Genomic DNA, 11,949 nt, shown 5'->3' with positions numbered 1-11,949 from the left:
GACTGAAAACTACTATGTATGACTGAAAACTATCAAAGAATCTAAAGATGTTTATTTAGTATTCCTGGATTAGAAAATTTGATATTGTTAAGACGGCAATATTCTCCAAATTGATCTACAGATTCAGTTTAATCCCTATCAAAATTCCACCTGCCTTGATTGCAGAAATTGAAAGCTGATCCTATGTGAATTGGAATTGGAATCCATATGGAATTGGAAGCCCAGAATAGGCAATAACAATTTGAAAAAAAAAAAAAAAAGAACAAACTTAAAGACTCACACTTTGCCAATTTCAAAACTTACTACAAAACTACAGAAATCAATATAGTGTGGTACTGACGTAGAGACAGACATATAGATAAATGGAATATAACAAACCCTTACACTTACAATTAATTGATTTTTCAACAAGGATGTCAAAACAATTCAATAGGAAAAGAATGATTTTTTAAATAAGTGGTATTGGGACAACTATAAATCCATGTACAAAATAATAAAATTAGACTCCTTCCCTACACCAAAAACAAAAATTAACTCAAAATGTATTATAGACATAACTGTAAGATCTAAAACTGTAAAACTTACACGTAAAAATGGGTAAATATTAATTATCTTAGACTTGTTATTTGTTTTTTCTTAGATATGACACCAAAATCACAAACAACAAAACAAAAAAATTGATTAATTAATCTTAATCAAAAATTAAATATTTTGTGTTTCAAATGATCCCATCAGAAAGTAAAAACAAAACAAAACAAACAAAAAAAACCCACATGGAATGGAATAAAATACTTTCAAAGCATATATGTGATAAGGGACTAGTATCCAGAACATGTAAAGAACATTTACAACTCCAACGCAACAATAAAAAGACAACCCAAATGAAAATAGGCAAAGGCTCTGAATAGGAGATTTTTCCAACGAAGATATACAAATGGCCAAGTGAAAAAATCCAGACACAAAGGGCCCTGTATTATATGATTTCATTTATGTGAAATTCCCAAATAGGCAAAATGGTAGAGACTGGAAGTAGATTAGTAGTTACTGGAGACTGGGATAAGGAAAAACGAAGAGTGACTGTTAATGGGTATCGGGTTACTTTTGGGGTGATAAAAATGTTCTAAAATTAGATATTGTGATGATTGCACAAATTTACTAACAGTCACTGAATTGTACTCACACACACAAAATAAACTAAAATAATAAAAATAAGCTTTAATCTCCACAACAAACTGTCCCTTAGGATCCAGGAATACCAAATTAAAGGAACAGGTGACACTGAGTTTTAGTTTGTTGAGCACATTGGTTAGCCTCATAAAACTCTGGAAGAGGTAATTTAATTCTTCCTAAGAAAGCTGGTAAGAAGAATAAATAGTATGTGCAGAGCAATAAATCCCAGAGGCCTAAGGGGACATTAGCATAAAAGGGGGGTTCAACTATTAGAACTATGAGGATCTTCTCCTGCTTTGATCACTGGGCTATGGTACACTACTCTTCTATGCCGGGTCTTCAGGAATACCATTTTTGCTTTTGGATTCATAATCCTACTCATTCTGGAGACTATGTTTTTATTGCCTCAGGAAATCATTTTTCTTAAAATCTAAAACCTTATTGGATCATTGATTTCAGTGGTAGCCTGCACATTAAAGAAAAATAAATGGAATTCTAGAAGCACAAAATAGTGACAGTTTCTTTAATTACATTTTTGGCTATGAAAACACTTTACTTCTCTTTTTAACAGAACAACCTGGCTTAATATATTAATACTTTGGGTAGATGAATCACCACAACCAAATTATTCACCCACTCATTATTAGTTTACACACACACACACACACACACACACACACACTTAAATTTATAGAACTTTATATAAAAGGCACACACAAAAAAACAACAGCACAGTGAGAAAATCTCTCCCATTCCTGTTCTTTAGTTACTCAGTTCCTCACACTGGAGGCAAAAAACAAAATAGATAATTTCTTGAGAGCAAAATTATTGTTCAACTTCAGTCTAGACTTTGGAAATCTAAAAATACAAAACATCTGCCAAAGAAGTTTCCTAAAGAAGAGATGACTGATAGAAAACAAGATTATTTTGTTTCTTTTTTTTTATTTACCTTAAATATATATGATTGCCTAGGGTGTAGAGCCATTAAAAAGTTGTTAACATTTCCCTACGTAGCCAAGTGGATCGTGGTCCTGGCAAAACAGCCCAGACCCTATAATTTTGTAAATAATTTTGCTTTTGGCTGTGACTCTAAATGCATTGAGATATTCTGTCTTATCTTCAGAAGTGTTTACTTCAAAAAGTTTTATTAAACTTTAAAGTATTCCTTTTGCTAGTTTTACAAATCGATAAAAGTTCTTCCCTGTCCAAGTTGGCTAAGTATAAAGATGAAGGATACTTCTGAACTGTGTTCATACACTGGCCGACATTGTATTTTGAGACTGACCAGAAGATTCAAACACATTTATAAATACCCCATAGACAGAACTGCCAGTCAGTCAAGCGATTGATGGAAATGTCAGATCTTATGCCTACTGCAAAACTGGAATACAGCTACCGTTCATATAATTTTCTGAACCCTAGAAAAATTATCTATTTAAAACATTCTTAATGTGATACAAAGACTGTGAAACATTTAGAAGAATAATTCCACTCAGATTTTTAGAATAATCAACTTTCCCAATTTCTACATTGAAAAGTTCTCATATGAGTAGATAAAATACACAAGCTTCCATCCCTCTTTTAGAGGAATTACCTCTTCCAGAGTTTTGTGAGGCTAACCTTACACTCTTTAAATGAGAAGAGTGTCATTTACAGCTGTACCATGGCATGTGAAAATTAATTTAGCAAAAATTAAATTGCTCAGAAGTTGTTGTGTGGCACCTCTCTAATAAGACTATGATTGCTACATTTCTCTAAAAGGTTAAGAAATGGCATATATCATTCAGTGATGTCTTGCGTGCCAGGGTGAGTATCAATGAATCCAGAAAATTGAACACACCTAAGATACACACACAAAATCTCTTACAGGACCACCAATGTTATTTAAGTAAGTGGGATTTGTGTTAGACAAAGACAGCAAATCTAAAAACAGTGGTCTAGAGCAGAAACCAAAGAAATTCTAAATTCATATAGATCAAGGGACCTTAGCAAACAATTTGTTTTACATATATGGAATTTAAGTCAAGGAAATTAACTGATTTACTCAAGGTCAAAAAACTACTTGTGGTTAACCAAGGTTATTTAAGTAAATAAAGTGAAGTTAACAAAGCAGTTTTATAAATCCCAGCTTTTCAGAGGTGTAGCATGTATACATTAACAGCTGTGATTATTTTGATCCTACCATGTCAAAAAATAAATAAATAAAAGGTGTGTTTTTAATTCTTAACTAAAATGCACACATTTAAAAAATATACTTCAGTACAATAAAAATATTTAATATCAGGGGATAATTCTTCCATTTGTCTTTTATATTTCACTCAATTTGGAATAGTGCCTGGTGTGTAGTGGACCTAATAAGAATTCAATGAATGAAGAAATGCACCTTTTATGAAATTAAGTCTTCTTCATGATTCTAATTATAAGCTACTTTCACTATTAGCTTGAATGGAATTTAGGAAATGCCATAAAACACCACTATTTTTCCTAGTTTAACATGGGAAGATTATCACAACAGAATTAATCTCTACTTTTCTCCTTTTCTAAAACCAGAATTTAATATGAATTCAATGTTAAAAGACTACACAATTTAAAACCCAACATAAAAGTGCCACAGGGAATAAGCAATGGGGTCAGAAAATATCTTTTCAAGTATGCATATGCTCAAAAGCAAACAAATTATGAATTTTGCACTTGCAAAGTACATAATGGCCCAAAGTTACAGTTTCTTTGCACTTCCAGGGATGCCACACTGTGGAAAGAGAGTTCAGGCTTTGAATGTGTTACGCTGTCTCTATTCTTTTCTGCATCAAGTTGTGATGTATTCAGAGGTCCCATCAAGTAAATGGCACTAAGTAGCAGGACATTTCTGTACTGAATTTGCAATATGTTTGCTAAAAAAATACAGTGGACATGTGAAAAGATTTGTCAATGAAAAGCTTACTCAGCAGTAGCTGGTACACCTCTCCTACTAAAGTTTAACTTAATATGGGGGCTTCCAAACTTTAAGATCTCTTGGCTTCCACAGAAGCCAGATAGATAATGGATAAGTGATAGATACTTACACATCTTTGCTTAAACCTGTCTATCAAAATTGTATGATCACCAGTATTTTTTTTTACAAGAATACTAATGTTTCACAGGCATACCAGATCGTGAAACATCTGTCACTAAAAAACCAACAGTGACATAAATTCCATGGACATTTTCATCATAAACCATTAGACTGAATAGACATCTCCTAGAGTATAAGTTCTCTCTTCAGTGGGAGCAAGCTCCTTAGAGGTTTTACTTAAAGGCCAAGTAGATTTCCAGACTAGATACTGAAAGTAAGTCCCCAAAGAAATGACGCAAGTATTGTTACCACTAAGTTGATGATTACTGTCTTTTAAATTGTCTTCAAATGCTACAGTTCTGACTCTAAGTGAGCAGTATAATGATGACATTAAGAAGTATGGAAAATATAAATCAGGAAACATGCCAGCAAAAGAATTACTCATTTCAGATATCAAGAAGCTAAATCTTCAGGATTTTATTCTGTTTTATTTAGTTGATTCTAATTTAAAAATCTCAAGACTAGTTAAGATAAACTATCTCATTACATTTAGCTATATGAATTGCATTTCATTTTCCTCTTTTCCTTTTAAAACCAAACATGCCTTACTTAATAGTTTGCACATTTTTTATATAATGCAGAAAACTTTGCCTAATTGATGATTTTATTTTTTTAAGAAATTAAACTTAAATTTACCTAAAGGTAAATCCTCAAATTTACCTAAAGGTAACTTTATATAATAGAAGAAATAAGGAAATATGTTATCTATAGTAATTCTCAGTTTGAAAATGTCATGTTATTTTAGAGTTTTGAGAATATTTTTATTTCCCAGAAAAATTATATAACAAATTAAAATAACCCAGGATCTGACTTAGAGTATTTAAAAAATCACACAGTGAATATTAGGAAATATAATGAAGACATATTAGACATGTCAACTCCAGACTCATACTACCACATAACTCATTACAAATTCTCCGTGTTCCGAGGTAATACCCAAAATGGAAGCAGAGGATGACAAGCCATACTTTAGTGATTTCCTATCACTTTTCAGAATGTGTTAGATATTACAATGAGAAACAGTTTAATGGGATTTCATCTGGCAAGTACCATATTTCCTTTCAAGGATATAATGCAAAATTCACTAGAAGCTAATATTATAACAGCTATTAACAAGGTCAAGGGTTTTTATGAACCTAAGTATCTAAATGACTAAAGACAAAGGTTACAGTCTTGCAGTGGAAACTTCAATAAAATAGAAAAGAAGTATGTGGAAGATGGTTAGAGAATCTCTTTTTTTGCTATTGTTTAATTTATTATTTTATTTTGAAAGATTTGAAACTTACAAGTTCAAACACAGCATAATGAATTCCTAATATACTTTGGACAGACTGTTAGCATCTCACCATACCCTCACTTCCTGTCTCTCTTCCTCCTCCCTCCCATCTCGCTCTACATATACACATATACAAACACATATGTACATACACACATATATACACATATGCACATATATACGTACACATACATACACACAGAGAGAGAGACAGAGACAGAGACCACACACAGAAAAAGAGAGAGAGAAAGAGAGAGAGAGAGAGAGAGAGAGAGAGAGATCCTTCTGTTATTCCAAACCATCCTAAAGCAGGTTATAGGCACTGTAACATTTCTTTCCAAAATACTTAAGCACAAACTCTCAAGCATGACATTCTCCTATACAACCATAATACCATTATCATACCTAAGAAAGTCAACATTAATACGATATCATCCAAGAAAAAAAACCTATACTATAATTTTCCTCTTGTTTCAAAACTGTCCCTTACATCGCATTTTCCCCAATCTTGGATTCAATCACTATTTACACTTTGGATTTGGCTATTATGTCTCCTTTGTCTCCTTGAATATAGAACAATTCCCCTTCCTGCCTCTGTTCTTGATGTCACTGAATCCTTTTAAGAGTTCAGGTCAGTTGTTCTGCAGAAGAGTTCACATTATTGATTTATCCTGTGTTGAGATTCAGGTCAAAATTTTCTAGGGAGAATACCCTGGTAACGTTGTGTCCACTGTATCACATCAGAAGGTACATATTCAGCTGTCCCACCATGGGCAATGGAAAGCTTGATTAATTAAGGTTTCTGTCATAAAGGCAAATTTACCCTTCATAATCAAGGAGTAATTTGTGGAGAGAGTGAATTGATTACCTATGTTTGAATGAAATTGGGAGTTACAAAATTGTAATTTTCTAATTTTGTCACCCCTTCTATTTTTATTCGCTGGCATTCTTCTGTAAAGAAGAGATTTCTATCTTCTCTCTCCTTCTATCTTTCCTGTTACAATTTATGTTTTTCTTCAGAATCATGATGGACTCGTATTTCTTTTTTATGTGTTCAATATGGTGCAATCCATTACCATCATTACTCTTTTTGAAGCTCTATTATGCCAAATGTGAATAGCTTCAAGCTGGCTCCTACATCCTTTTGACTCTATTTGACTCTATCTTTGAGTGTTTTCATGCTCTCTGTCAAAACAAGATGTTCCAGGCTCAATTTGTACTCTCCTTTGCCCAGATTTGAAATAAGTCATTTTCCCAATGAGTCCAAATTCCTTTTAGTAGGGAATGGTATTTAAGATGCATCATTACTTTTTTTTTTTTTCATGAAGATGGTGCCGAAAGCGAAGAAGGAAGCCCCTGCCCCTCCCAAAGCCAAAGCCAAAACCAAAGCAGAGGACTTGAAGATAAAGAAAGCAGTCCTGAAAGGCGTCCACAGCCACACACACAAAAGATCTGCACATCACCTACCTTCGGAAGGCCTGAGACACTGCTGCTCACAGGCAGCACAAATATCCTCAGAAGAGCGCACCCAGGAGGAACAAGCTTGACCATTGTGCCATCATCAAGTTCCCCTAACTACCGAGTCAGCCATGAAGAAGATAGAAGACAACAATACAGTGTGTTCACTGTGGATATCAAGGCCAACAAACATCACATCAAACAGGCTGTGAAAAAGCTCCATGACATTGACGTGACTAAGGTCAACACCCTGATCAGGCCTGATGGAGAGAAGAAGGCAAATGTTCGACTGGCTCCTGACTATGATGCTTTCGATGTTGCCAACAAAATGGGGATCATCTAAACTGAGTCCAGCTGGCTAATTCTAAACATAAAAATTTTTCACTGTGAAAAAAATAAAAGATGCATCACTAGGTTGTACTAGTAATTGTTCATTGCAACTGAGCTGTCACTGCTTAAAGACACTTCCAGGAACAGAACTAGAACTAGAACACAGACAGTTGAATTACATATGTATATACAAGTATATATAGTTGAATTTCATATGTGAGTACTGAATTACATATATATTTGTTGAAATTATAGGATCACATACATGAGCAATATATATGAATATATATATGAATATTTTTCAATATAAGTTTCTTACCTTTTACATTTCATATTTACATGTCCTTTCACCCACAGTGAAAGTCTAACAATATCATACACATTTGCTTTATCCTACAATACATACAGAATAGTTTTAGAAATATAATGCTAACAGCACTACTAATAGCAAACCTACTAAGTAAAGTTTAATATTCGTTATAGTTGTTGGGAGGTTTGAGATGTGTCCTTAAAGCATACAGCAAGAGTATTGTATTCGATAGTTATTTGAATTAATTATTTACTCTGGTTTCATTATCATTTTCAGTACATTTCTTTTTTGTGTATTTCTAGAATTTTTTATTGTTTTTTGTTAATTTCATTGTTTACTATGTGAAACGTGTTTATGGTTCATAATATAAAAACATGTATATAGACATATTCAGAGAAACTTCAATTCTCTCCCTGTACCTTCTACATCCTGGTCCATTACCATCCATCCCAACATGTAACCATTTTCTTGAGTTTCTGGTGTAACATTCTTGTTTTTCTCTATGCAAACATAAGCAAATATGTATATGTTAATTCTCTTTTTTTTGTAAAAAAGCTAGCATGTTCTTTATACTCTTCCAACCCTGCTTTGACTTATATCTTGAAGATCACTTTATATCAGTTTATAAATGGGAATCGTCATCCCTTGTTACTGCGGAACCACACTCAATTTTAGGAATGTAATTCCAAATGGAAGGATATTTATTTAGGTTGTAGTCAATATTTTGATGTTCCAAATAATACCACAGTAAATAACACTTTGCATATGTTGTTTAATATTTGTGGAAATGACCATCAGGTAAATTCACAAAGATGGAATTGTTTGGCAGAGAATGTGCACATGCAGAACATTCCCAAAGATGGTATAGTTTTATAGTTTTAGTCACTCAATTTTCCTCATCAACATCTTATATTACAGTGGTACATTTGTGACAATTACTGAAGTGATACTGATACATTATTATTAATTAATTCCATACTTCATTTAAATTTCCTTAGTTTTAGTTTTAACTTCATGTCCTTTTTCTACTCTAAGATTCCATCAAGACACTACACTTAGCTGTCGTGCTCCTTTTGGTTATTAGCATACGTTCCTTCCTTTTTTATTTTGTTTTATTTTTGTTTTTACTTTCAGTCCTCAGACTGTATTTGTTTTCATTAAAACTTTCTGTTATTGGAATTTACCAGATTTTTTTTCTTGATTAGACTAGGGTTATGCGTTTTAGAGAGAAAGACCTCAAAAATAAATGCCATTCTCATCTCATATCACACTATGTAAAGCTTACAGTAGCAATACGATTTATCACTGTTGATGGTAACCTTGATCACAGGAGTGTTTATCCGATTTCTCCACCGTGAGGGTACTCTGCCCCATATTCTCTTTACATATCATTCTCATTGGAAGGAAGTTACTACGTGTAGCCCACACTTAAGTAGTTATGTTTCACCTCTGTGAGGGTGTAGCATCTACATAAATTGGCTCAAGTATTACTATTTTTACTTTGGGTTATAATCCAATAACTATTCATTTTCTTGTTCAAACTGTTCCACCAATGACCATTGGGAGCTCTTTCATTTGGCTCCTGTATACCTTTAACACGCATATTGTAGTGTTTTCTTGAGCACTTCTTGACTTCCTGGCTCTACAAAGTGCTGTAGGACATTCTTGTATATTTCTGGCTCCAGCTCTAGAATTCACAATTTCTCCAAAGTGCCCTGGTTCCTTTTTATTGAAAATGATATTAGAAACCAAAATCTGGGTGCTAGGTGTGTTCACTGCTACAAAGTGTCATTTTTTCTAGGTCCTCTCAGTTGAGAGAGCAAGGAAATATAGGTGTGTATACTACCTCATTTATGTATATATACCTACGAATATTTCTGTATGCATGCATCTATGTCTATATTAACCTAAACATGCGTTCATATATATGTCTTCAGTTCTAAGCCATTACTCTATGGATCATTCTTGCCTTCTGCCCTTGCTTATCTGTTTCCTCCCATGACATCAGTGATAAACCTGGCTCTCCAATGCATTCACTTAATTTTTCAATTTGTGTACATGCACAGTGGTGTCCTCATTGTTAACATACAACCCCATGAGATAAAACTTTATCAACTAGAGTACCATGCTTACACACAGGTTTTTTTTTCTTTAGGCTAACAGGCTACACTCATCTCCAAAGTTACTGAGATCAGTCCCCTTTGCCCCCACCCCTTTCAGTAAGGTTGTTTCATGGATTTGTAACACAATGAGATTCTAGCGTCATGTTCTGCTTTCCATTCTGGGATACCCGAGCCTCCTAAATGAATTATTTTTAATTTGCATATGTTAAGCTTCACTCTTTGTGCTATGAAGTTCTATGTATTTTGACAACTGCATCATAGCAGTATACAACATTATAGCATCATGCAGCCCAGTTTCATCACTCTAAAAAAATTCCCTGGGCTTCATCTATTCAACCCTCCCTCTTCATACTACCCCAACCCAATGACAGACACCATGGATCTTTTTAGTGTATTTACAGTTATGCCTATTCCAGAATTTCATAAATTTAATCAGGCAGTATTTAGTCTTTTTAGACTGGCTTCTTTCACTTAACAATATGCATTTAAATTCCTCCATGTCTTTTTATGGTTTAATAGCTCATTCATTTTTATTCTTGAGTAATAATCTGTTGTATGGATGTACCACAGTTTGCCTACCCATTTACCTGTAAAGGATATTTTGGCTGCTTCTAGTTTCTGGCAATTATGAATAAAGTTGCTATTAACATTTTTATACACTTTTGTGCCCAGTCTGGACATAAGTTTCAAATCACTTAGACAAATACATAGGTGTGCAATTTTATACCTTTAAAATTCCGAATTGTCTTTCCAATTGGGCTGTATCACACTAGCAATGAATGAGAAGCAGATTTGCTTCAAATCCTCACCAGCAGTCAGTTTTGTCAGTTGTTCGGATTTTAGTCATTTGAATAGGTATCTCACTGTTGTTTTAATTTGTCTCTTGCTAATGACAAGTGATGCTAAACATCTTTTTGTATGATTATTTCTCATTTTATTGATGAGGTGTCTATTCATATCCTTTGCCCATTTTTTAACTGAGTTTTCCTACTGTTGAATTTTTTAATTTTATATACAGTGGATACAAATTCTCTATCAGATATGTGATTTCCAAATCTTTCTCCATGCCTGTGGCTTGTCTTTTCTTTCTCTCAGTAGTAACATTTTTGCAAAGCAGATGTTTTTAATTTTAACAAAGTCCAATTTATGATTTTTTTTTTTTAATGAAAGGTACTTCTGATTTTTTTTATCTAAAAGCTTACCATCAAATCCATTGTCAGGTAGATTCTTTCCTATATTTTCTTCTAAAACATTGTATAGATTTGCATTTTACATTTAGTCTATGATCCATTATGAGTTCATTTTTGTAAAAAGTATAAGGTGTGTGTCTAAGTATATTTTTTGCATATGGATACATAATTTTCATTTGTTGAAAAGACTATCTTTTACCCATTAAATTGCCTCTATGACTTTGTCAAAAATTAGTTGACTATATTTATGTGGTTATAATTCTGTGTTCTCTATTCTTTTCCATTGATCTATATGTCTAGTCTTGCCAATACCATCACACCATCTCGATTACTGTAGTTTTATTTTAAATCTCAAAACCAGGTAGTACAAGTCCTCCAACTTTGATCTTCTTCAGTACTGTATTGACCATTCTAGGTGTTTTACCTTTCCATATGCATTTTATAATCGGTTTGTTGATATCTACAAAATAGTTTACTGGGATTTTGATAAGGATTATGCTGAATTGTTATCAAGTTTGTTTTATTATATTTCTTTCATATTTAGTGATAACCATATTGAGTATTCCAATACATAAATATACTTGTATATCTCCATTTATTTTTTGTTTTAAATAACTTTTATAATTTTTGAAATATAGATCTTATACATAGATTTACATCTAAGTGGGGTTTTCTTGGGTGCTATTACAATTTTTAATTTTAAATTCCAATTTTTCATTGTTGGCATATAGAGAAGCAACTGATTTTATATATTGACCTGGTGTCCTATAGCTATACTTGCAAGTTCATGAGTTTTTTGTAGTTTATTTCAGATTTTCTACATATACAATCTGTCATCTGCAAATGGAGTTTATTTCTTCTTTCCAATATGCATATATTTTATTTCTTTCTTCTCTTATTGCACTAACTAGAAAATATATGCATATAGAAGCAACTGATTTTGCATATGAAACTATAAAAGTGTAAAGCTTGTTATGAGA

At 33.0% G+C, this 11,949-nt stretch overlaps 1 protein-coding gene across 1 annotated transcript; it reads left to right on the top strand.

The window, feature by feature from the left end:
• Window positions 1-1,013: 1,013 nt before the first annotated feature.
• LOC308510427 (large ribosomal subunit protein uL23-like) lies at window positions 1,014-7,359 on the top strand (the record flags this gene model as incomplete). Its single annotated transcript, XM_081079715.1, has 2 exons — window positions 1,014-1,087; window positions 7,035-7,359. 2 exons carry the CDS (start codon window positions 1,014-1,016, stop codon window positions 7,357-7,359), a joined length of 399 nt encoding a protein of 132 aa, XP_080935841.1.
• Window positions 7,360-11,949: the final 4,590 nt, after the last annotated feature.

This window comes from Rhinolophus hipposideros (assembly GCF_964194185.1).
Source record: "Rhinolophus hipposideros genome assembly, chromosome: 18".
In the NCBI taxonomy this organism is placed as follows: Eukaryota; Metazoa; Chordata; class Mammalia; order Chiroptera; family Rhinolophidae; genus Rhinolophus; species Rhinolophus hipposideros.
The sequence above is the reverse complement of the archived record's forward strand: the minus strand, read 5'-3'. Positions and strand labels throughout refer to the sequence as shown.